The sequence below is a fragment of the Convolutriloba macropyga genome, chromosome 7 (assembly GCF_964194025.1).
Source record: "Convolutriloba macropyga chromosome 7, txConMacr16.3, whole genome shotgun sequence".
Taxonomy (NCBI): domain Eukaryota; kingdom Metazoa; phylum Xenacoelomorpha; order Acoela; family Convolutidae; genus Convolutriloba; species Convolutriloba macropyga.
In genome coordinates this window covers 35,910,192-35,937,691 of record NC_134474.1, presented here as the reverse complement: position 1 = coordinate 35,937,691, position 27,500 = coordinate 35,910,192, and the positions used below count along the sequence as shown (strand labels likewise).

General features: G+C 34.9%; 1 protein-coding gene across 2 annotated transcripts in view; it reads right to left on the bottom strand.

The window, feature by feature from the left end:
- The window catches only part of LOC142342819 (uncharacterized), a 53,543-nt gene that overhangs the window by 14,923 nt on the left and 11,120 nt on the right, over positions 1–27,500 (bottom strand). For both annotated transcript variants that reach the window (XM_075394413.1, XM_075394414.1), the window contains 7 exons: positions 18,191–18,357; positions 17,639–17,786; positions 15,358–15,470; positions 14,375–14,570; positions 12,479–12,609; positions 6,249–6,435; positions 944–1,082 (listed from right to left, as the gene is read on the bottom strand). In XM_075394413.1, the coding sequence (XP_075250528.1) occupies positions 944–1,082; positions 6,249–6,435; positions 12,479–12,609; positions 14,375–14,570; positions 15,358–15,470; positions 17,639–17,786; positions 18,191–18,357 (1,081 nt within the window). The remainder of the gene's footprint in view (positions 1–943; positions 1,083–6,248; positions 6,436–12,478; positions 12,610–14,374; positions 14,571–15,357; positions 15,471–17,638; positions 17,787–18,190; positions 18,358–27,500) is intronic.

Below are 27,500 nucleotides of genomic sequence, written 5' to 3'. Positions count from 1 at the left end.
TTGCATCTAGAGAAGCGTCAGGATATCTCTATTTGTAGTCAACCGAATAAATGAATGAGCAATTGTATAATCTTTTTCGGAAGACAAACTGAGACCAATATTGTCTCTTCACGAAATTCAGTTCTAAAAATTTCAGCCTCGTACTTTCTAACTCTCCTAAAATCTTAACTGTCAATCGATTGGGCAAATTTTGTCTGATTTGTTTATAATAATAATAATATGATGCAATTTTTTTTTCAATTTGAGTTCAGAAAATTTGAGATTTCTTTACAGAAAAAATCTGAAAATGAGTTTATCGGATGATTTTTTTATTTTTCTTTGTCTGATGTGACGCTTTAGAAGAAACAGGTCGAACAAATATCTCCAAAACTAAAAAATTTTTCGGCTCCTTGATACTACAAAAAGATTACGTAGTTCAAAAAATTGATAAAAATTATACAAAAAAACTTATTTTCATCTCCTATTATTGGCATTTACTGAGACGACTAAAATCCAAAGTTAGTATTCCAAGTTTTTTTGCAATGTTGATGCTTAAAGGAACGTAGAAGAAATCATCATTTTCTCCATTTTTATTGGTAAATCTGAATTGGGAATTTATCAACCGTTTTTGCTCCAATCTTGGTCAAATTATTGCTCATTATTTTAGTTTCTCAGCCCACACACCCCCTGAAAAAATGATTACTTAATAGGAGGGAGCACCTTTTTCGTGCGACACAGCTGGTGCCAGTCAATAATGTTTTGTTTAAACTACTTAGTCGCAGTGCGTTAAAAATATAGAGTTGAGAACACTACTCAACGTCTGCCTAAAGTATGGCAATTCTATCAATTGAAAAAAAATCAAAACCGGATCAGAAACAGCTGTAGCGCACTAAAATCATTTTTAATGAAAAGCGACTCCAATTGAGGATCGATATGAGAACAGGTTGATTGAAATGAAGCTAACTGTTTTTCCTGTGTGTTCTTGTAAAGCAGAAACACGATTAGAGCAACCAAGACAATCCCAATGATGACAGCGAGGACTGTGATGACAATGACAGTAGTGTTGCTGCTGTCTCCTTCTCCACCTGCACCTCCACTGTCGTCTAATATGTCCAAAAGCAAACTTTTTTTGATATAGGGAGTTGCGCAAAAAATGAGCAGCGATTAAAAGGAGTCATGATCTATTTCATCGGTCGCCAGCTAATTATGCATAATAACCTTCACAGTCCTAGGTGCACGTACTTTTCTGATGAGGTTAACAGCGTGTACGAATTATGCTCAATAAGCAAGTGGGTAGAATGAACAATGAAAATACTGAGGTAATAAGAACTGTTGAAATCAATATTTATATATTATATTTATTATATGCACTATCACCACATGCTCTGATAACAATGATGGGGCTTATCAAATCTACACGATAAAAGATTCGACCAGAAGTGGATGTTTATCATTTAAGATCTGATAACATTATAATAGGATCTTTTGGTCATTAAAAAATAATCCTTAGACTGATTTCTGGTCGGCAGTCAGAGATGCTGCTAATGGTAAATTGTGTGAGCTGCAATTTGAAATTCTGAATGACAATTTTTTAAAATTAGCTTTTATCAGATCTTCAGCAATAATTTCTTTTGTAAGATATTTCATCTTGTCAGATCCCTTAATGCAGAAATCTTTAACTGTAAGATTGGATATTTCGCGACTTTACAATGTGTATCGAACAGACACTGTCAAAGAGTATTACAAAGATTTAGACAGGTAAAAAATTATCTGATCAGCACTGATCAGACAACTTAGTCAGGTCTTAGGTAAAAAAAAACCAGATACCACCAAGGATGAAAATATCAGAAAAATGTAGCAGTTTATTGCTTATGAAGAAACAACAAGCAAGAAACCTACTAAATTACCAATTTTATGAAATTTTTAAGACCTGGTTTAAGAGTTGCTATGACCTCGTTTTACAATCTACTTGTATATTTGTTCGACCTCATTCATGGCATGGAGGAACTACATGCTCAACTGTTTTTTTGTTCCGTTAATTTTGGCCGACCCCTGTTTTTATCGCAGAGAGTTGTCAGTGGTATCACTAAAAAACCTGTCCAGCGTATAATGCGAAATTTAAAAGATTTTTCAAAATTATGTCTTTTCAAGAAGTTAACGAGGTCTGAAATGTTTGTAAAAATGTCACTTTTCACATTCATTTTGTTCACCTTTGTGATACCGTTTCAAAAAAATGTTTCACAATTATGCTGGCATTTCTAATATTTACGGGTTCTAATAACACTGAAGCAATATCAAGGTTTTTGTCCCATCGTGGGTTCTTAGAACAAAGCAGGTTTGTATTTCTTTTGTTTTTTTCTTTTTGCGCAGTTTTCTTTTGTTTCTTCTTGTTGCGCCTATTTATTACGAATTAGTTTGTTGTTTGTTTTTTGTCGTGATCTGGGGCGAAGAAAAATAAATGCGATACCTTTGTTTTAAAGGAGAAAATATGCTGTTGTCTAAATTGGTGTGCAACATCTAATTATTTTGTTGATTTTGACACTAAAACGTTCATTAAACATTTTTTAGTTGTCTGTTTGTTTTTGTTGTTTTGTTACTGATTCCCAATTTCGATAGGTCTAACAGAAGCTTTCGCAAGGTTTAGATTAATGTAAATAAAGTTCTCTATTCATATTTTTTGGCAGTTTTTTTTGAAATTTAGGTTTTGTAAAAACTTAGTTTAAATGTTCAGCCTTCAAAAATTGTATGTCGACTCAAAAAGTCATCTCATTAACAAGATGTTCTAGCTGCTTCATACACAATTAAGTGCAAAGGTCATTTTCCTTTCTTCCACTGGGCTCGCTTTTTGACTCTTCTTTTGTTTTTGTAAAAATTAGTTGTTCATCTGATAAAATAGTTTCTTTTTTCACTTGAGAAAATGCGTTATAGTTGATTTCATGTCTGTCGCTTTGTTTGTTCGAGTGTTAGTCCTCGTGAAACGAAAAAGTCATCGCACTGGTATGAGCCATTTTTTGCAGGTGTTTGTGCTTTTCTAAGAATCTATCAAGGTTCAGGTAATAAAATTTGAAAGACTTATTTAGAGTCAGTCTATCTCTGCTTAAATTAGTAGACAATAAAAACGATATAGCGAAAGAGCAGGGTCGAAACATTATGTGCCGGCGCACAACAGCAAGACTCTTTGAATGGATTATTTACGATTAGTTTATGAAAACCTTTGTCTTAAAAGCTTTTCAGCTTAACTGAATGGAAAATCAAAACCTCTATTGAGCTGATATCTTAACGATAATTTAATTTTCTGAAAGAATTTGCCATAAAGTTTTCATAAAATAATCTTTAAACTTTTAACTCTTTATAACTTCTGGCAAAATGCTCAGAATTTAACATCTCATAAAGACGCTTGGTAGATTTCGGTCAAATTTTTCTCTAGAGACGCAATCAAAATTTGGCAGACTCACGTTTTCGCCAACACTTCTTGTACAAAGATGTCTCTCTGATAAACAATGATTTTCATAGTTCTCTGGGTCCTGGTTCCAGGCATGTGGTTAAACTATGTTGGGTGAAAAGAGATAAAACTTCGACAAGAGTTGGCAAAAGAATGAAAAACTGCTGCAGCAATGCTAAAATGCATAGAAAGTACCATATATGGTGCCCTACTAAGCATGACAAGAACGTAAATGGTTTTTTATCGCTTTAATGGGCCATATAGGTTCCTGGGTTGAAGTTTCTTTGATTTCATACAAGGATCATATATGATTTCATACTGTCCGTACTTGATTTCTTAGTACGATCCTTGTATGAAACCAAAGAAATAAACATAACCGACTAACGTCGGGCGAATTGCTCTCAAACGACCGGCGGGCGGTTGTCAGCACCTAGCCACTGCTTAGTGAGGTTAGCTTTCGCTTGATTGAAGAGGCGTGAGGCTAGGGTAATAGACGATATTATCACGCCACATAACAGCCGCTGAAGTCAACAAAAGAGTTAAGGAGAGAGAGAGAGAGAGAGTGCGAGGTAAAGCGTGAGCGAGAAAGAGAAGGAAAGAAACGCCAACCAACACACACAGAGAGAGAAAGAGAGAGAGAGAGCTAGAAATTTTTTCCATGAGATTCTAGCCTTGTTAGTAACTAAATCATATAAAAAACTGAAAGTGCAAAATTCAGAAGAAAACTTTCCACATTTCGCAGTGACGAAAAAGTTCAAAGAACATTTTTTGCCTCTGGATTTTTGTCATGTAACCCATCTGCAAGACTTAAAAAGCTCCGTTGGCCAGTATTAATCGTTAAACTCAAAAAAGGACTCAAAAACTGCAAATAAAATGACAAAAATTTCAAAAAAAAAATTGAAAAAATCATAAGTTTTATTAAAAAATTGATAAAATTTGTGATATCAAAAAATTCAAAACTATTCTATCGCAATAAAAATTGTTCATTAACCTATTATCAAAGCCTATACGAGGTTTCTTGGGGCTGGAAGAACTTAGATAACGACAAATATTGAAAAATTTGAAAAAAAAATTCAAGTTTTATCCAACAATTGCTAAAAATCGTGATGTTCAAATGTTGAAAAACATTCTATTACCACTAGAAACTATGCAGCAACGTATTATCAAACCCTTCAGCAGGTTGTCTGAACCCTGAGGCTGAAAACTCTTGAATAATGAAAATATATGTCAAAAAATTTTAAAAATATAGCAATTTTTGTCAAAAAAATGCTAAAATTCGTGATGTTTAAATCTTGAAAATGATTCCATTACTTCTAGAAACTACATAGTAACCTATTATTAAACCCTCGAGGAAGTTCCTTGAATCTTGAGGCTGGATAAACCTAAAAAACGACAAAAACTTTCAAAAACATTGAAAAAATTTGTAAAATTTGTCAAAAAAATGCAAAAAATTCGCAGTATTGAAATGTTGAAACCATTCTATTACCACTAGAAACTATTCAATAACCTATTATCAAATCCTATAGTAGATTCCTTGACACCTAGGGCTGCTAGGGCTGAAAAAACTTAAAAAACTGACAAACATTTTCAAAAATCTTGAAAAAAATTGTGAAAATTAGTATAAATTTGCGTTTTTAGCTAGCGGTTGTTCGTCAGTAGCTGGCCACGGGTGGGGGGAGGGGGTGTACGGGGGTGCCGATGGGGGTGGCGACAGTCGGGTGGGGGGGGAGGGTGGGGGGCAACAGGGCGGTGGGGGGAGCAATAGTGGGGGGGCCGCAGTGGGGGGGGGTTTTCAATTTCTAAGAACCGCTGTTCACACCATAAGTATAAGACTCCAAAACTGTTTGAGCTGAAACAGAGCTAAAAGGCTCTAAGAGCACTTAATGCCCGCTGGGCGCCACCTGTTTATCCCGTTTTTGAGGACGAAAAGTCAAAAGCGTCAGACGAAAAATTGGTCAAGCGAAAAATCGCATAAAAAAAAGACCGACAGGACTAATATAATTGCTACAAACTTCGTTTGAGAGCAATTAATAATATATGATCATTGTATGGTTACCAAGAAATCATATATGATCCTAGTACGAGTACAAAGAATCATAAATCAATTTGTTGAAAATCTTTAACCATTAACGTTTTTTTTTGTTTTTATTCGGTAGGGCATCACCTATATGATACCCGGCATCACATTGTGCTCCGCCAAAAGACCCTAACGTACAATATCAATTGCAAGTTGGGAACAAACTAAAGAGTAAGACCAAACAGATAACAGAATTTTTGACATACTCTGAAGCCAGTTTATACATATAAAAGCTCATTTATAAAAAAATTAATCAAGAAAAAATTGCATATCACGTCAAATTCGTTTTCTGAATACGTTTAAACCACAAAGTTATTCTTTTAGCGAACACAAAGAATCAAATGTGGATTGCAAATGCAATATAATAGTTTAATAAGTCCTCTGACTACATTATACGAGAATTTGTGGCACCAGTCATTGTATTATGTGTCATATATGACCTTGTATGATATCCAAGAAATTTTTTAAACTTCAATCGAAAATCAAAATTATACAGTTTTTAGGCTTTGAATTTTTTTTGTATGATTCCTGTATGATTTCTAGGAAATCATATATGGTCCTTGTATGACTACCAAGAATTCATACATATCATATATGACCTAGTATGATTACTAAGAATCATATATGACCTAGTACGAAATCAAAGAAAGTTGTATGATCGTTGACCCGGGTTCTGTTCTATGGTTACTGAGGTACCCAAAAAAATGGTACTTTTCAAGGTACGTAAGTTTGGTTATAACCCGTGATTACCTGTAGCTTGCACTTGGTTTCCCGGCAGAACAGTAATGACACCATTCAAGTCAATCGAAATGCTGATAATGTACTCAGCTGATTCCAGTTGAGCAGAAAGTTCTATGACACATGACTTGATGTTGCCGCTGCATTCTTCTCCTTGCACGGTGTCGCTTACAACAAAACTTCGATCAACTGATGTAATCTAAACAAGCAGGCGAGAATTGGTGACAATTTATTACAAATTCAATTTTACAGTTTCGTTCTGAGCAATTGTATTCGTTCAGCGATGCGGTGATTTGAGCAATTTAATAATTGATAGAAGTTCAGAGAAAATAATTTCTTTATTGAAGTAATTTTTCAAAAATCCGGATATTATCTCTTTGACCGCCACCCGACCCCCCCCCCCCCTCCAGCGTAGCGAGCATACAATTTTTACGCCACCAAGTTGCACGTGTCCTATATAGTAACGTGTTATATAGAAAGACATAGGGGGCTACTCATAGCCTAAGGGGCTGCAACAAAATAGATCCGAAAATCCAATCACGTCTAATCAAATTTTTATATAAGATCTAATGATCCACCAGCAAAGATAAACTACCGCTGAAATTAGATTTCAACAAAATCTAGTAAAACAAAAAAGTATTCTGAATCTGAGCGAAGTATAATTAAAACCCTCACGTGCACATTATAAAATTCCAAAAGTCTGCAGTGCCAGAAGTTAAAATGTCAGAAGTTAAAATGGCAGCAAATAAAACGCCAGAAATTAAAATACCAAAGATCCTACTTAGCCACAAGTTGACTTCCGCTGACTTTCGTCATGACTTAATATCTTCGTCTGACTGAATATCTTGAACGGCTAGGCAATTCTCGGTAAACGCCAGAAGTTCTCAGTGACTTCAAGCAGAGTCACGTAATCATTACTTCATTGGTGGCATGGAATAGTTACAGAAACAGAGAATTGAACAAAAAATTCTTGTGAAAGTGAGAAAAAAACACAAACACAACTGACTAACGTCTCAAACTGCTCTCAAACTTCCGGCAATCGTTTGAGAACAATTATTAAGATTCATACCGTAAAACTAGACACAAATTGACGGTCAGGGTACTTATAGGCAGTGAAAATTGCATTTTCTGTTATTGATTCCTAAACAGATAAGAAATGAGCTTTGATAAAATCGAAAACAATAAGTGAACTTTTTTGAAAGCATTACAATTTGATTAGAATAGATTAGACAAAGATTTTTTCTGTTTGCGAGCGATACAATACAATATTTCGACAATAAAATCTATTAAAAAAACTGAAAAAAAACTTTAGATCTGATTATCGATCCGACTGAATATTTGAAAAAAAATAGCGAAACAAAAGAAAAGGTGCAAAAATGAACCTTTTTTGGCGCATAGCTTATCAATGTTTTCAAATCAAAACGTTGTGAGCTTTCTTCATCTTGATAATAGTATCAAATAAAGAATGCGTATTGATTTCTCTGAGCCAGGATTTCCGTTTTGTTGAAATAAATATTGTGAGCAGGTGGGAAACTTATTGCACTACCCGTTCTTCAGCAGCCATTTTAACCTTTCCTCAAAAATCATTTGCAAAGACAATAAAAATAATCAATGAAATGCAGGATAGCTAAAAAATGAAAGATTAAAAAGACAGGCAGAAAAAGAGAGCAAAAAGGGGGAAGCTAAAAAAGATTCGAAACAAAGGTTGCGATTGCAGTGATTAGCAAACCATCTTCCTAGATATCATTGTCAAATGTCGTGTCTGAATCAGACAATAGTTGTCTTTATTTTACCGTTTTTCCAATAATTAGCGCTAATTTGACATGGAATGATTTTATTCGAATAAGAACTAGTTAGGAACTTATATTTGCATACAAATAATTTGGTTACTTTTTCGTTCTAGATTAATTGCAATATCATTCGATTAATGTGTGAAAGATCAACCGTCCATAGTACCTCATTAATTGTTTTCATTAATAAGACACAATTGGCCTTTTAACAATTGAAGTTTTTCCCGAGCTGATGTCCTTTGATAAAGTTTCTCTCGCTTGAACAAATTAAATTAATCCTTTCGGATTACCTGTGCTGTATGTCAAGTTGTTTTTCTGATGATTCAAACTTTCAAGTTTTTCTTTTCAAAAATACAAAATCGACAGGCAATCGCTGTCTCATAAGCAACGCTTTAATTAAGTTTTCTGATTTAGGATTAGGGATCTTTTCAACAATTGTCCCCTTTGGTACCTAGTGGAGAATCCTCTTTCTGTGCAATACTTTACCACAATAGCTGTGTGATGTAATCTGGAAATTGCGGGACGGTTATCGTCGCGAATCCGCGACGCCCGCAAGGCGCGTACATCGACCCGTCAGTCGAAAATTTTTGTCTTTGTATTTCAAATCGGCTAATCGCCCATAGCATGGCGTACTTTATTCTATTCAGTTTACCATAATATGTGCATACGTGGAAAGTTATTAGTCGTCTCTGATTGGTTGATAAATTGCTCGCTTAAACTCTTTTCAAGAACATCCACCATTTTCAAGGGGCAATTGTTTAAGAGATCCAGGATCATTTAATCGTCTCATTAATTGTTCCGACCCTCTTGAGGGGGGAGGAACTATAACTCAACTGGGTTTTTTTTGTTCCGTGAATTTTCGCCGCTCGATATATTCATCGTAGAGAGTTGAGACTGGTATCATTAGAAAGCTCGTCCAGCGTAGAATATGGAATTAAAAAGATTTTTTAAATTTTCGTTTTCTACAGGGAGTTATCGAGGCTTAAACTTCTGAGAAAAGAAGAGTGAATTCACGTTGTTTTTATTCACATTTTCCGGAATTTTTGCCTAAATTTTCGTCAATTTTGCTAAAATTTGTTATAATTTTAAGAATAGTGTCGTTGATTTTATTTTTGAAGACAAACAAGCATTTTTGATTGTTTCGATTTAATTTTCTGGTCAAAAAATCTGGATAAACATTTCAAAATTTAGCCTTTTTCATCAACAACAGCACGAAATAAGCTACTTTAGTCCACTTTGATTAAATTTGCCTACAGTACACCCCCAAACAACACTCATACAATCTTTGTAGACTCCGAGGGGGGCTATTTCTACTTCAGAGTCCGCAGAGAGTGCCTTGTAGTTAAAACTTTGCCGTTTTTTCCTAACATTACTCGTTGATGATCAAAAATGCAAAATTTATTTTGAGTCTCAACTCAGAAATTATCTATATCTACAACATTCGAGAAATCAATTGTTCTTAACGGACAATAAGTATTAACAGGGGTAGTTTTGGGCCATTCTTGGACTGTTACAATCCAAAAAAAATCGGGTTGTAATCAGTCGGTCTTTTTTTTAAAAAAAAAAGACTTTTTTTTTTAATAATAAAGAACAGAACATATCAAATCAAAGCTCAGGAGTGATAGGTCCAACCAATTCGCTTGCTAAACAGCTCCAGGCTAATGCATTTAGTTTTTTAATTGAAAGTTTATGGTCGTTCCTTTTTTAAAAATAATTGACTTTTCAATAAATAATGGCTTAATTAACTTTTCCTCTATTTTTTTTAATTTGTTCAACTTCTAGCTTAGTGTCAGCAAAAAAGACTGCTTCTTCTTTCTACTGAGTTAACATTTATTCTCGGTTGCAGTTTTAAGCCTGAAATTATTGTTTTCTGGCTTTGATACTACAAGATTTTAGATTTTTGTTTGTTTTGATATTTGCCAGTTTTTCACGTTTTCTAATTTTGTCACATTATCACATTATTGACAGTTCTCATGTCACCTTATTAGCATTCAAATTAAAGCACAATTGAACATATTAAAATCCTAAAAGATATAAATCATCGTTTTAATGGCCTCGACGCTTCTTTCTTGAAGAAATCAATTGAATTTTTTAATTTTGTCTTAACTGTCATTTATACTTTGTCGTTTCGGTCGTATGAAATTTCCTGTATAGTGATAGCTTTCATTGGCTTTTCATGGAAGAATAGAAAAACCAATATTCTGATATTAGCAGATAGCTGATGGCTTTTATGACTTTCAAACCCATCGTTTTCCAAAATTAAAAAAAAAAACTTTTTCAACTTCGCAATTTTGTTCATTTTATGTTTCTTTTTGTTACCTAATCTCGTTAGTTGATTACAGGTCAAATATGACATTATGGGTGTCAAGGGATTAAAAAGGATTGGTGTCCCAAAATCCATTTTTTAAAGATTTTGTTATGACCTTACTGGATTCGACACCGCTTTTTCACAAAAAAAAATTAAATTAATTTGATTTTTGTCATATTTTATGTTCTTTTTGTAGATGCAAGAAATATTCTGGATAATTACAGGTCTCGAGGGTTTCCTTTTCATGAAAAAACGACGATATTTAAATAACTCTTTTTGTAATTAATGCCTTTCATGACATTGAATGTAATTTTGTTTCGAAAAAAAAATTAAAAGTATTACATACTTTAGCACTTCGCATTTTGTCTACTTGTTACCTAGTCTTACTAATGAATGGCCACGTACTACATTATAGCTGTTTGAAGAAGGCGCAATCAAATATATTTTGAGTGCCAAAATTTGGCTTGACGGTTTTGACAGCGTTTTCTGGCAAGTTTCAATTGAAATTTTGTTTGTTCTTTGTTGTTCTTTTCAGCCGCTCTAAAAAATGAATAAAGTCAGGTCCTAATGCCCTTCTATAGAAACAGTGGTAATCGCAAATTTGTGGTAATATTAATTTATTCCTAATGGTATTTATTACTTTGAAGGTAATTGTTTCAAAAAAATAAGTTAATTTTTTTTACTTTTCTGTTTTTGTTCTTTTTTGTATAATTGTTACCAAACCTTTTTATGGACTGGTCGCATATGTTTTCTGGTGATTTATAAGTTATTTTTGTTTAGTTTCAGGTTTATCTGACGGTTTGTTGACTTTGTTATTAAATTTAGTTTTTAAGATGGACATAAATTTTTTGATGTAATTAATGTTTGTTGTTGTTGTTGTTGTTTGATTTTGCTGTTCGTTTTGACTCGCTTTCTTAATATTGACATTTTAAAGCAATCTAATGCATCAATTTTTACTCCACTGAGTTATTTGTTTTGGAGGTTATCTTATCGTTCATACAGAATTTTTTTGAAAAAGACTTGGGCTTTTTTGGTTTTCGCAAAAAATAATTTTCGGGTTTTTCTATCTGTTCCTCATTTGGTAGACAATTATGCCAAAATTGTGGATGGGCGGGGTCGGAACCTTATGTGCCATTGCACATTACCGAGCCGCCTTGTTATCGTTTTAAAATTAAGAGAAAAAATACGAATTGCTGAGTCCAGTTTTCTCGAGTTACAATTTGAAATTAATATATAGAGCTCCAGTTGCTTCCCATAATCGAATAAAATAAGTTAAAATAAATTCAAAGCAAAATAAATTCAATTTCAAAAGAATTTAATGTTTTTTGTTGGCTGTCAAATAAGCCGATAGTCAAGCAAGCCAACTTTTGGAATTGAAGTCATGGAAGCCAAAAATTATGGTTTACCCGTATTTTAAGCTGTCCCTGGCGGACCGGTTGGCCTTCGCAACAATAACCGGCTCGCAATTTCCGGATTATGAAAGTTTCGGGATTATGAGACGTATGGTCATGGAAATCGGTCTGTTGTCGTTGGCAACAACTAGATGACACAAAAAAAGACATATATTGTTTCTTTTCTTTTGTTTACTGGAACACATTATACGTTGCAAATATTATGCACGTTTTGATTGTAACAGTAAACAATATTATTTTTTCTGGGAAATTACATAACTATTACATAATTTTCAGTTTGTTTTTACGTCGGCTTACTCTGCGTTCACCCTACTGTTCGAAAGACGGCAATGTGTTTTTATCTTAGCTTCCAAACCTTAAGGCACTAAACAAAGTTTCTATATATTCACTTTGAATGCACAGGTTTATTTATAAAAAAGTTAAATGGAAACCCCAAGTGCTTCAATTTTCCGGCAATTTTTATCAGTTACAGAAATTTACAGAAACTTGTCCAAACAGTTATTTAGGGAAATTATTCTCACATTAGTCTCCTTATTCACATTTCCACTTGTAATGAGTAGTATAAAAATTGCGTAAAATTATAACTGGGCACCTAAGCAGCTGCGTCTGAGTAATTTAATACGAGACTTGACCTTCTCACTCGACATAAGGTTGAGTTCGTAACTATCTTTTACATCATTGTTCAATTAATAAAACTATGTTCAATAATCAGAATATGGCTGAGAAACTTACATTGTAAGAAATCCTAAACGAATATCGGTCAGTGAGTTTGTCGTCTGTAACTCTGAGATCACAAGCCAGCTTTCCACCACTAGCTGCAGCACACTCAAGGGCAACATCTTCTTCAGGTGGATAAGGTATGGCTGAAGTTGAAAGAACGTGAGACAATCACAAACTGATGCTCTGCATTAAATCAGCTTGACTGTGCTGAACTCTTTAAGATTAATTGAATATAACCAGAATCCTAATATACTCACTTCGTGTTTGTTTGTTTAAACGAGTCTATTTAAAGTTGGTCACTTTTGATGTATTAGTGCGGAATGTGCTCGAAAAACGAATCTTTTACGACAAAAACTCATGAAGAATTTACCGCACATCTAAGCAGAGTTCATACTTAGGCTCTGTACGCTTGAAAACTCAAGCATCAGCATTTTTCGTAATCAACGAATCTAAATGAAACATTTGCGTGACCATCATAGAAAAAATTAAACCATTTTGGAAAACAATTGTTAGCCCTTTCAATTCAGGCAGTAAATGGATATTGCGATTCAGGGGGTCATCATCAATTGTGCATTGCATAAAAAAATGTGCAATTATTATTGTAGACACCAACTGAGTTTTATCTTCAGGAAACCGCTCTTCGTTGCCATGCTTTTCGTGCACTTCGAATCCAAAAATTGTTGACGAGTTATCTAGATCAAGCGCGCTCAGCCGCCTGACAGGGGCAACATAATTTGTCGCTAACTCTAATATAGTCCTCTCATTTAAACTGATAATCAAAATTGGGTCGAATTTGGGAACCAAAACAGTGGTGCGAATCACTGAGAATAAAGAATCGAACCACTTATCTATCATCCTAATGCCACCTAACATTCCGAGAAAGCATTGCACCTGATGTTAAAAAATAATTAATTACTGTGATTTTGAAATTGATCAGGGAGCCCCAATGGTTAAAACCTCAATTTACCATTGTATATGAATGATATCTATGTGTAGTAAAAGCAACCAACTACAGATGATTATAAACTAACTCGCCAATCCTCTCTGCAGATATCAACGACACGTGCACAGTTTGGGAAAACTTTTGATGAGGTTCAAAACCTGCCTCAACTCTTGTAATAAAAGTGGAAAAATTGTTCATACCTGAATTGTGAAGTAAAGCATTTCAACTTATCTATATCTAGAACAAGCAGTAAACTTTTAAATTGACACGGAAACATAATTTAAAACACTTTGTAAATTTTTCTCACTTTGGAGGATATGACTGTAAAAATAGTAATTTAAGACAACTACTGAATGTTCTGGCAGTTTTGAAAGGTGAAAATACTTCCATTAAAATAAAAAACCTGATCATTTTTTTCGGATCCGGGTTATATCTGCCCACAAAAATAACGCTTATCAGTTAAATAAACAAAATGATAACGAACTGAACATCCTTTTTGAAGCAAAACATCCGGCTTCTATATTTTTGACATTGATTCTTTATTTTAGTTAGTTAAAAATACCAGTACAACAAGTCCTATGGGTTTTATCTTTTTAATTTAATCAAGCATTTCTAACACTGTATGAAAGAAAAACAAGAAATATTTTTTCAGAATGTTAAATTAGATCGAGTTAAGAAATTAACCACATTCATCGCAGTCATGGAAAATTTAAAAGATAAAACAACTTTTACTAGTTGACAGCAATTTTTTTGATGTGAAATCATTTTTCCAGTAATGCTTGTCAGTTAGATTTTGAATACGTATTTCCTTTTTTCATGACAAATAGGTGTACTCTATAAGGTGGTAAAACACTTTTCCACTGCAAGAACTTTATAAAAGTCCTCCATTTACTGGTTTAAACCCTGCAATCATAAGCTGCCTTTGTTTGCTCACTAATCTGACACAATAAAACGTAACTTCTTACTTTCGGTGGTTTCAAAAGTCTCCTCAATTGTGAAAGGTAACAAGTCTCCTTTTAAGGAAGGTATAATTTCAATTCTGTATCCCTGATGCGGTTCCAATCCTTCGATCAGGTATGTGCAGTCGTCGCCAGCATCCCCTGCGCACTTGGAGCCCAGAAATAGTCCACTCAGTGTAACACTGCTGCTGTCTTTCAACACCTGTAAGTTGCATTTTCAGTGTTATTAGCTTCGTAGAATTCAAACAATGACGCAATAGCGCCTGCCGATGTCTGATTAAATAGGCCGACGTTTTTTGCAGGGAAATAATTAAAATAATGAGGTAATGAAAATAAAATGTAAAATTAAACAGCTCATAGAAAAGTAGTTGTCATAATTGAAAAAAATTTCTACGCTTCTTTTTAATTATTTATTGACTGGAAACATTCTCAGCTTTGGTGCAAAGTAGGATATGAAATACAAGAAAAAATGTACAACAAAATTCAATCAAGTAAGGTAGCAGTGTTTCTACGTTTGAAAAATTTGTTCTGCTTTAAAGAATGATTTTCCAAAAATAAATAGTCCATCGTACCGTGTTCAAGTAACCTCGTGCTTCGTATTTTTCTAAATCAAGTTAAATGGAATCAGTATGTCTATATTTTTGTTCTCTTTTTTTCTCACATTGATATTTTAATGGTAACTGATAGCATCACACTAGCATAGAGCTCGATTTGATAAGCAGACTGTGCTACAGCTAAGTTAACAATCAAAATACTTAAACCGGTCATAAAGACAAGCAGTTGTCTCTCTGTATGGTTCCCTATAAATCGGGGTTATTAATAGCTTCCTCTATTTTGAACAGCGATTACTTATATTTACAAAAAATAATTGGGATCGGTTGTTTTTCACAAACACATATGCAAATACAGTGTTTGTATATAGCCTCCACTCCATCACTACAATGTGGGTTTGCATAAAGTCGGCCCATCGATTAGGTCAGAATTCTAACCTTGTAGCTGTAGTCAAACTGATCACTGTTCGCGAGCTGGCTTGGTTCGATGTTGACCAGACAGGATTCTCCATCACAATGAGAGACTTCAACCAACACATTAAGATCTTTAGCTAAAAAACAAATCGCTAACAATTTTAACTTTGCTGAAAATTAATATTCGGTACTGAAGTTTAAATTTAAAAGTTGAGTAGAAATTTAAAATTGAGTAGAAATTGTGTCAGGTAATTAATGGGATTTTTTTTGAAAAAAGTAGATTAACTTCAAAACCAGCTAATATTTGTATTGTATTATCTTTAATGCAAATATTATAATCAAATCAGAAGTTCCGTTTTCCACTCTAAGTAAAAACAACGTCTGACGTAGCTAATATTTCATTCGAATTGTACCTGCTAAATTGTTGACGCCGACGCTCTTTTAAACATTCACTTAAAATTGGTTTGCTTTTTTAATTTTTGAATTTCAAGATGAAATTTATTTAATTTCAAAACTTTATTGTTGTAGGAAATGGTTTTTTTTTGCTTTAAAAATGATAAAAGGCAATTTCTGCCTTTTCAAAAACAAAAACATAACCAACACCTCCTACCAACATATATCATAAGTGCTAAATTCATTTCCAGCAAACAAACAATTTCCTAATTAAGAATTATTCATTTGAATGATTAGCAATTATGCTGCTATTAACTCAAGATTTCAATAGAAAATCTCTTGTCTGATCATAAAAGCAGTTTTTGAAAGATGTTCAATGGTTTGGAAAATCTAAATTAAAACCAATCAAAGTTCACGAATAATTGCAGCTTTCTTTTGCTTTTATCAATTAAGCAATGAAATCTAGCCTTAAAAATTGTTGTTTTATTTCCGAAAACAATGGATTGGTTTTGTTAGTATTCGTCGATAGCTTTTTCAATTGATTCACTATTCGTTCTTTTTCAAGACAGACTTTGATCACTTCAACAGTGTTTTTTTCTGCTGCTATAATTGTTATCAACTACAATCTGGAAAGTTAGGAGTATCCGTATATTTTTACTTGCTGTTTTCCGTCCGCAAAAAGACTCGATCAAATTACCTTGTTACCGTAAAATCCATAGGAAATAAGTCCTTTTTATCAAAAATTATGCGTGATATAGAGTTGGGAAACGTTGCGAGACGAATGAAAAGAGGAATCGATCAAATTCATTCTAAGCAACGATATTCTTTTTGTTTTTGAATATTTATTCCCTAGATTGAGAAGAAGACAATCCAAGCGTCTTATTTGTAGACTGGCCTCAAAAACCCAATTTCAACTTTCTTGTCAACAGTTTGAACTATGTAATTAAATACGACGCAATTTTCTATTTTGAAAGTGTTCTTTTTCATATTTAAAAAGTTTCCTTCGGAAAATGACTAAATTAGGATTATCCGGTTAATTTTGCCATGAAGTCTTTGATATGGAGCGGGTCAAACGGAGGCCCAAAAATTGTTCCTTGAGTTCTTTGAACACCATGATTGAAAAATGCCGTATCTGAGAAAACGCCTCTACTTCTGTTCTGTAGATATATTTTGAAATGACATTTCTTTTCTATTGGTACACTGAGCTAAGCGATTTCTGTGCAGTTATGTTCAAGATTTGCAAATGTTGTTTATTGGTGGTTGTGCGAGCACTGATGAGATTTGGGCCTAAGAAATAAACTTCCGAGAAATTTAACCATCACTCTTTTTCTGTTAGAAGCACTGCAGATATAAACATCCGCTGAATTAAATCCCAATTTGAAAATTGAACATCGGTCGTCATAATTTGTTTGGTTGTGAATGTTTTATATCAAGTCGCACGGGCCGCTAAGACTGCCCATTGCCCTCGAGGGAAAATGCGCATCCCTTCAACAGTCTGGTGGAGGTATTTTTCATGGGGCTCTTTCCTTTCTAGAATTGGTTGGGTTTTGTGATTCTTTGAAGTCATCTCTATGACGCATTGAAATTCTGGCCACCCTTTTTTGACAACCATGAGCCAAACAACCAATCTTTCTGGGGGATTCAAAAAGTGAAGTCAAACCCAACAACGCGTCCTTCATAAATGTTCGTAGGAATTCTTAAAAAGATAGAGCAGGACATGATCATAAATGAAAGCAAGTAAAACAAACGCTCTAACATTTACGCAACTCAGTAACTTCAAAGATGTGATTACTTCGGTTTCCTTGGAGATATTAGCATTTGTATTGACAAAAAATATCACAAACATTGAAAGTATATACACTTATTACACGAGTTAATTTTGCATAATTTTGCTAGATTTGAAAGAACTTACAAGAAAACTGCAGATTGTGGTACGCAGGGAGTGAAGAGGAGAACAGCAGCAAATCATCATAGGATACTTTTGACGCAATCACCAGGGTAAAAAATTGCTGAAGGTTGACTTGAGAAGGTATCTCCAAACATTGGTGTCCCATTTCTTGCTAAAACGAGAAAATAGCAGTAATTTGAACCAAGAGATGACTCTATAATGGCTAAGCATTGCAAGTCTCTATTGGTGCTGATTCTTTTTTTTGCTAAATTCATTCACTTATATGGCTAGTTTCGAGTTTTGTGTCTTAATTATTGTATAAGTTGACCGAGTTTATTATACCTAATTATTTTAATTGAACTACCGCTTTCAAGTTACAGCCAATTTCGAAAGTGGATAAATTTGAAAAAAAATCAAAACCAAAGAAGCGCTAACAATGTTGTTGAACATGCATACAAAAATTTTGCAAGAAGTTCTTAACCAGACATTAGCAACTGGCCGATGAGTGGCCAACTTCTACAGTTACATTTGAGACTGTAAATTTGGACTTGAACCTTAATGCGTAAAAGTACTAACTGTGTCAGCAACATTAGTGGTTAATGCGTTTAGTATCTGACTACTCTGCATGAGCTGTGTGGATATTTCGTCAAATTTTGCCTCGTCTTTCGAGTACGTCCATACAAAGCACAGAAAAGTATCATTCTGGAAGATGACGTCGATGTCTGTTTGAATCTTAGGAGGTTCTGAAATTAAAAGCATAACTGCATGGATACTGAGTAGCTGAAAATATATCTCAAAATATAAGGAGGCCCATAGTTAGACAGCAATACACTTTTTTTTCGGCAGTACTATAAGCTGCTAGACTTTCGAAAAATACGCGGTGTTTTAAATGTTTTCTTACCAAAAGCAAAATCATACGAGTTCTAAATTATCGATATAGTCAACTCAATAGAACAGCAAAAAATAGTTTTGTTGGGAACAAAAACGAATACGGTTTGCAAGAAAAATGCCATTTTACCAATTTCTTTAAGTGACGTGTTGAAGATACGAACAGGCAGTTTTTGTACAGCATTTCCACCCAGGATGAAGTCCGCGACCCAAGACAGGTATTGGCCAGACCGACTTGGGTCGCGGACAGGGGGGTCCGGTGCGACCGTCCACAATGGTCTGGAAAAAATTTGGGTCGCGCCTTCCGTCTGGCCAATGGCAATTTTAGTCTGTTCGGTCTGGCGAATACCCATATTTCGGTCTGTTCGGTCTGGCCAATACCTAATTTCAAGGCCTAGAGGTCCGGCCTGCTCGAGTTGCGTTTGAACGTTAAGATTTCATACAAAATTTTGCAGGATTAAACTTCGTGCATGACCCTTACAAGGTTACCATCCAAATCTTCCAAGCGTTTTCGAAGAATAACATTTTCCCGGGACAATTACATATGCGGTACCGAAGATCTTTTTTGCTCCTTTAGGTGAAAAATAGGTTAATCAACATTCGATTAAGGTACCAGAAGTGATTAAACTTTAAATCTGCTCAGTCGGGGCGTTTTTATACAGGAATCTCAAGCCTTTGATGTCCTTGCAAGTACATTGTTTATGTTCTTGAAAACAATTTATTATTTTTATTATTATTATTATTATTATTATTATTATTATTATTAACATTAATATTATTTAGATTATTATTATTATTATTATTATTTTTATTATTATTATTTCTATTATTATTATTATTATTATTATTATTATTATTATTATTATTATTATTATTATTATAATTTTTATTATTATTATTATTATTACTATTATTATTACTATTATTATTATTACTATTATTATTATTATTATTATTATTATTATTATTATTATTATTATTATTATTATTATTACTATTATTATTATTATTGTTGTGATTATTATTATTATTATTATTATTATTATTATTATTATTATTATTATTATTGTTATTATTATTATTATTATTATTATTATTATTATTATTATTATTATTATTATTAATACTATTACTATTATTATTATTATTATTATTATTATTATTATTATTATTATTATTATTATTATTATTATTATTATTATTATTGTTGTAAAGAGAATGCTTAGAAGTAAAAAGAGCAAGAAAGAATCTTGAATTTCTTCACGACTGTTTTCTATCACGAATAGGCAGAACTGCAAAAGTGTGTTGTCACACCTAACGGCCAGTGACTAAGTACCAGTTGGTACTGTGTTTAACGGCGAACAAAACTGACACTCAAGATTTACAAATCCTCTCCATTTGGTGAGGTGTTAACTAACATCAAGTAGTTATACGAAACTAAAGAAAGTTTATTCTCCGAGTGGAGATTGCAGGATATAAATAAATATGTATATAGCTTGGCAGTGTTTATATTAATACTTGGTATGCTTGGTTACTTTCAGTGGACTCCTCCACCACGCTCCCCTCTCTGCGATTCTTTGGCTTTTTTGTCAAAGAGCTTGACGGCAATGTCTTCCGTGTTCAGTGAGGAGATTGAACTAATCGTCGCGGTGTCGCAGTTATCTTCTTCCATATGGACTATTTCAGTGGGTTCGTCGATGTTTTCCCGCTCTTCCGGTATGTCGTGATGATTTGTGTGGTTGTCGAGTTTAGTGTTCTTGTTTGTGTCTTTTGTTGTTTGCTGTGCCAGTTGGTTATCTCGGGTTGGTATGTCTGAGTCGATGTTGATTGGTGGTTTGTTTGTTACCAGTTGGTTGTTGTTTTCAATGTTGTCTTTTGGGTTGATTTGTGTTGTGGTTGCTGTGATGTGGATTTGTGGTTCTACTGGGGTCGATTGGTGTGCTGGTATTATGGATATGAGTTCAGTGTTTGGGCTCATGTTATTTGCTGGGGTGATGGAGATGAGTTGTGGTTCGGTGTCCTGGTTTTGTTTCTTTGGTGAGTGGGTTATGCGGTGGATGATTTTGTCCATTTTCCTGTTTACTCGTTCTGGGGTCTTCGTATTCTTTGTTGCTGGAATAGTCATAGAGGCTGTCGGGTCGTTCGAAGTATAGATTTCTATCGGGCTACCTTGCGATGAGTCGGAGATCAAATTTATGACCTCGATCGATTTATTTGCTTGGAGTTTGGTTGTGTCCAGTTGGATCCCTGGGGATTGAGATAACTGGCGTTGGCGTTCTTTGGCTTTATTGAGTTTTGATTGGGCGATTGCCGCTTCCTTTAACTTTCTTTCGAAGTCGCTGATGGATTTTTGGAGTCGTTTGATTGACTTCTGTTTTCGTTTGCGCTGTTGTGATTTTGTCTTGCTGGGTCCTGGAATGTCAAATTGATGTGAGGGTCCTGGTTGCGATGGGTATTGGAGTTCGCTTGTGTTGTACTTGCGTTCGGGTCTTTCCAATTGGTGTTCCTGCTGTGATTGTTTGGCTTGCTTCTTTTCTGTTAACAGAAATTGTTTTACTTTTTCTTGGTTTCTATTATATTCTCGTACGGTCTTACATGCTACGAAATGCATTAGTCTTGGTTTGGTTTCGTTTACGATTGCCAAATCATTTTTTCTGATTACTGTGTTTTTTCTGGTGTTTGTGTCTAGTGTTATTGTTGTGGGTGAGTAGTTGGTGATATTACCGTCTGGTATAATATTCCATAGTGGTTTTAGTGTGCCTCGTGGTTCAGGTGCTTTTCGTGCGAGCGTTTTTTATGCTACTTGTTTTTTTGTGTTAGTAATTGATGTTGTTTTATCACCGAATGTTATCATTAATTTATCAGGTTTTATTTTTATTGGTGAAATATTCTTAGGTTTGATCGCCTTCTTCTTTATGTTTTGTAGAGTTGACTTGTCTAATGAGTCTTCCTCGTCGATGGTCTGTTGAAACTGGATATCTAGTTCGGGTTCTGAATCTGATTCAAGGTTCCAAATGGTGTCTGCTTTGAGCATCGGTTGCTTCAACCCTCTCTTCTTATCTAAATAGAACTTTGTTATCTCATTGTATGATAGATTTTTTGTGGATGTTTGTGTAGTGATGTTTGATATAGGTGTGTTATGTTTTCTACCAAAGTGTGCTGTGAATGGTGGTATTCTTGTTGTTGTGTTGGGGATTATTTTTATTTCTTGGATGATTTCGTCGATTTTATCCGCAAGTGTAATTTTTGACCATTTGGGGTCGTTGTTCAGAACTGAAAGGCATCGTTTTATTGTTTGTATTAGTCGTTCTATCATTCCATTTGCTCTGTGGTCTCCAGCTGGAGCTAATATTAGTTTATTATTATGGTTGTTACAAAAAATTTAGAATTGCCTAGATTTAAAGTGTTGGGCTTGATCGCATCTTATATTTCTAGGTATTCTGTGAAATTTTATATATTTTTCTAGGTATTCTATAGCTGTGTCTGTGTCGCAGTTGTGATAAACTTTTGCGTGTGGATATCTTGAGAATCTATCAACTGATTCTAATATGTATGAGTCCTTATGTTCTTCGTCAGTTATAGGGCCGGCGAAATCCAATTGGATTTCTTCATTCGGCTCGTGAAGTGGTTGTAGGTGTGCTACTTTGGATTTCGGTATTATTGGTTTTAAGTTCTTACCGATCTTGATGCACGGCTGGCAGTTTTGTGTCAAAGTAACTATTTCTCTATAGATTCTTGGGAACCATATGAGGTTTGCGAGGTGCATCATTCCTGATTGTCCTGGGTGGTTACGGTGGATTGAATTCATGACTAATTTGCGTAATTGAGTGGGTATGTAGAGTTTCCCGTCATATAGGATACAACCAGTTGGTGTTGTGCTGAGGTCTCTTTTGAGGGAGTGCCAATATCTACTAAAGTGCTTGAGTGCGTCCCAGTTCTTTTCTTCGATTATTTGAAATAAGTTTCTGCTTTGTGGGTCGTTCCTGGCGGCTTCTGCGATAAAGTTTTCCCTAAATACCCTGTATAATTGCTTCAAATAGTCGGGGGAGTTTTCATGATCTATTTCTGGGAGTGGATTATAGTGTTCTTTTTCTGCGAGGGGTTGTCGTCCTTGTCCTAGGTTGGATGTTTCTTCAGTTTGTGTGGCAATAGTATTTGTTTCTTGTGGGGTTGTCATGTTTTCTGCTCTCTTTCTGTTTGGTGCTCGTTGTCGTTTTTTGATTGGGTCTGTATAGGTGTTTAATTGGGGGTTGTTTCTTCTTGTAACGTGTATCTTTCTACTGAATAGAGGGTTAACTAAAGGATTGGATCTACTGGACAATGATATAAATATATGATTCGGAATAGACGATTTAGAGGATTTATATGATTGATTTGTAATAATTGTATTTGGATTGATATGATTTTGGATTAATTGTGTATTGTTTGAATTGTTCAATGTAATAGAAGGCAACTGTTTGGTGGCGTGTAAATGGCAAAAAGCGCTCTGTTTCGTTTTGTTCAGATTGGAATTGTTTTTGACGTCATTTAATGTCCTTCGCTTTCGTGCAATCTGATTGGTTAGTTTTCTATGAGTTGTGTGTAATGTGTAGTGTATTGCTTCTATAGTGTTTATTACGTGATTTTTGTCGATATTTTCACCAGTTGGTTGTGAATTCAGATGGCGACTTAAATAGTCCGCAAATCCCATCTTTTTCCCGGCGATATGTTCGACTTTAAAATGGAATGGTAGTAATCTGTCTACCCATCTGGTTAGCCTACTCTGGTATGTTTTATTGCCTCTATTGTTTTTTAGGGCTGAGAGTAGCGCTTGATGGTCCGTTTGGAGGGTGAAGTGTGATCCAAAGAGGTAATATTTGAAGTGTTCAAGTGACCAGACGACGGCTAATAGTTCTAGTTCATTTATGCTGTACCTTTGTTCGTTGGTATTTAGGAATCTGCTGGCATATGCTATTGGATGCCATGTGTTATTCTGTTTTTGTTCTAGGCATGCGCCTAGGCCTTCTTTGCTTGCGTCACATTTTACTCGAGTTTGGCAGTTGATGTCGAAGTGTTTTTGTTCGACTATAGTTTTAATTGCTTGTTTTATTTTGTTAAATGCAATGGTTTGTTTATCCTCCCATACTAGTTTTTTGGGTGTTTTTGTATTGATGTTGTTAGTAGTGGTCGGAGGGGTGCGCTTAGTACTGCTAGGTTTGGTATAAAATTAACCAAATGGTGTATGCTGCCCATAAAGGATCTCAGTTGTTTCAGTGCTTTTGGGTTCTCCAGTTGGATGATCGCGTCTGTTTTTCGTTTAGTTGGTGTAATGCCTTCAGAGTTAATTTTGTATCCTAACCATGTGATTTGTGTTATGCCGAATTCGCATTTGTGTAGGCTTATGGCTAGATTTTCCTTGTCTAATCTTTTTAGTGTTTTATCTATTTCGTTTTCAAGTTTTTCTAATGTTCCTTTAGATATTAATATTATGTCGTCTAAGAATGCGTTTGTTGAATTTATTCCGTCTAATGTTGTATCCATCATTTTCTGAAATGTTGCTGGTAAGTCTGTTAGGCCGTAGAAGCCGTTAAGAAATCTGTATGTTCCAGTGGCGTTTCCTCCTAATATGTTGAAATTGCAATGTTTTTGTGTGTCGGGGTGTAATGGTAGTTGGCTATAGGCATATTTGAGGTCTATTTTGCTGAAGTATAGTATTCCCTCTGTCGTTTTAAAGTTTTGAGATTTTCATTGCTTTTTTGTCCATTAGGTGGTCTATGCTTTGCATTTGATATTTATTTTTGTGTATTACATCGTTAAGTATTTTTGAATCTAGTGCTATTTTGATTGATTGATCTGATTTGACTGTTATCACTACTGGGCTTATGAAGTGTTCATCTGAGCATGACGTTAATTTTTTGATTTGTTTTTCTTCGATCAATTTTTTGAGTTTGTTGTCTACTTTTTCTGTTAGGTGTAGTGGTATTCGTCTGCCCTTGTGTTGTGTTGGGTTGAAATCTCTTCTGAATGTTGATTTTGCTACGTGATTTTGCGACCTACCTAGTCTCGTACTTAGGTGTGGATACTTTTGGAACATCCATTTGGATATTCTTTGGTGTGTGTTAGAAATACTTAGTAATTGTTTCGCACCTTGTTTTTGCTGTTTGGTGCTCGTTGTCGTTTTTTGATTGGGTCTGTATAGGTGTTTAATTGGGGGTTGTTTCTTCTTGTAACGTGTATCTTTCTACTGAATAGAGGGTTAACTAAAGGATTGGATCTACTGGACAATGATATAAATATATGATTCGGAATAGACGATTTAGAGGATTTATATGATTGATTTGTAATAATTGTATTTGGATTGATATGATTTTGGATTAATTGTGTATTGTTTGAATTGTTCAATGTAATAGAAGGCAACTGTTTGGTGGCGTGTAAATGGCAAAAAGCGCTCTGTTTCGTTTTGTTCAGATTGGAATTGTTTTTGACGTCATTTAATGTCCTTCGCTTTCGTGCAATCTGATTGGTTAGTTTTCTATGAGTTGTGTGTAATGTGTAGTGTATTGCTTCTATAGTGTTTATTACGTGATTTTTGTCGATATTTTCACCAGTTGGTTGTGAATTCAGATGGCGACTTAAATAGTCCGCAAATCCCATCTTTTTCCCGGCGATATGTTCGACTTTAAAATGGAATGGTAGTAATCTGTCTACCCATCTGGTTAGCCTACTCTGGTATGTTTTATTGCCTCTATTGTTTTTTAGGGCTGAGAGTAGCGCTTGATGGTCCGTTTGGAGGGTGAAGTGTGATCCAAAGAGGTAATATTTGAAGTGTTCAAGTGACCAGACGACGGCTAATAGTTCTAGTTCATTTATGCTGTACCTTTGTTCGTTGGTATTTAGGAATCTGCTGGCATATGCTATTGGATGCCATGTGTTATTCTGTTTTTGTTCTAGGCATGCGCCTAGGCCTTCTTTGCTTGCGTCACATTTTACTCGAGTTTGGCAGTTGATGTCGAAGTGTTTTTGTTCGACTATAGTTTTAATTGCTTGTTTTATTTTGTTAAATGCAATGGTTTGTTTATCCTCCCATACTAGTTTTTTGGGTGTTTTTGTATTGATGTTGTTAGTAGTGGTCGGAGGGGTGCGCTTAGTACTGCTAGGTTTGGTATAAAATTAACCAAATGGTGTATGCTGCCCATAAAGGATCTCAGTTGTTTCAGTGCTTTTGGGTTCTCCAGTTGGATGATCGCGTCTGTTTTTCGTTTAGTTGGTGTAATGCCTTCAGAGTTAATTTTGTATCCTAACCATGTGATTTGTGTTATGCCGAATTCGCATTTGTGTAGGCTTATGGCTAGATTTTCCTTGTCTAATCTTTTTAGTGTTTTATCTATTTCGTTTTCAAGTTTTTCTAATGTTCCTTTAGATATTAATATTATGTCGTCTAAGAATGCGTTTGTTGAATTTATTCCGTCTAATGTTGTATCCATCATTTTCTGAAATGTTGCTGGTAAGTCTGTTAGGCCGTAGAAGCCGTTAAGAAATCTGTATGTTCCAGTGGCGTTTCCTCCTAATATGTTGAAATTGCAATGTTTTTTGTGTCGGGGTGTAATGGTAGTTGGCTATAGGCATATTTGAGGTCTATTTTGCTGAAGTATAGTATTCCCTCTGTCGTTTTAAAGTTTTGAGATTTTCATTGCTTTTTTGTCCATTAGGTGGTCTATGCTTTGCATTTGATATTTATTTTTGTGTATTACATCGTTAAGTATTTTTGAATCTAGTGCTATTTTGATTGATTGATCTGATTTGACTGTTATCACTACTGGGCTTATGAAGTGTTCATCTGAGCATGACGTTAATTTTTTGATTTGTTTTTCTTCGATCAATTTTTTGAGTTTGTTGTCTACTTTTTCTGTTAGGTGTAGTGGTATTCGTCTGCCCTTGTGTTGTGTTGGGTTGAAATCTCTTCTGAATGTTGATTTTGCTACGTGACTTTGCGACCTACCTAGTCTCGTACTTAGGTGTGGATACTTTTGGAACATCCATTTGGATATTCTTTGGTGTGTGTTAGAAATACTTAGTAATTGTTTCGCACCTTGTTTTTGCTGAGGTGCCATTGTAAGGCGTAGGCCCAATTTGTCCATAATGTCTCTTCCCATGATGTTTATTGTGTTTGTGTCTACCAATAGTATGATGCATTTTCTTGCAGTTGATGTTCCTGAAGTAATGTCCACTTGGATCGTGCCGAGTATGTTGATTTTGTTGTCAATGAAACATCAAAACTCTCCTAGTGCTTTGTTTGGCTGGTGAATTTTTGTATTGTCGTCGACCAGTAGGTTTTGGGCTGCATGGATGTTCATGAAGCTCCTAGGGCTTCCTGTGTCTGCTAGCCAGTAGGTTTGTTTTTTGTTAGTCTTTGTTTTTAGCCAGAATTCCCTCTTCTGGTTTTATTGATGTCGCTAACTTTTTCATTCGTGAACTGTACTGATTGAATGAAGTTTGACGTGTTTTGCAAACTTCCATCATTTCCCTTATGTAACATGTTGATTCTGGGTCTATTGTTTATTCTGCTGTGTCCTGTGTGTCTTCGGATCCCTCTTCGTTTATGTTTCTCATTCTCTGTGGTGTCTTCCTCGTAACCAGTTGGTTGTTTCTGTTTTGTTGTTGATGACCGGAGTTATTTTGTTGGCCGGAGTAATTTTGTTGTCGTCGTTGTTGCATATTGTTTTGTGATCGTGGGGGTATTTATGATTTGCAGAGTTTGGCGAAATGGCCGATCTTTTTGCATATTCCGCATGCTTCGTTCTTTGCGGGGCATACATTCAGGTGGTCCGGGAGAAATTTGCTGCCGCAGCGTCGGCAGTCTTGTATTTGTCCTGATTGGGGTGTTGGGAGGATGGGGACTCTGTTTTGACGTTTTATACGTTGTATTTTCTCGAACCATGGGTTTGGTGTTGTTGAACTTGTGTTTGTGTTTATCATTTTTTCTTGCCTTTCTTGTCCTCTTTCACGGGCTAGTGCATTT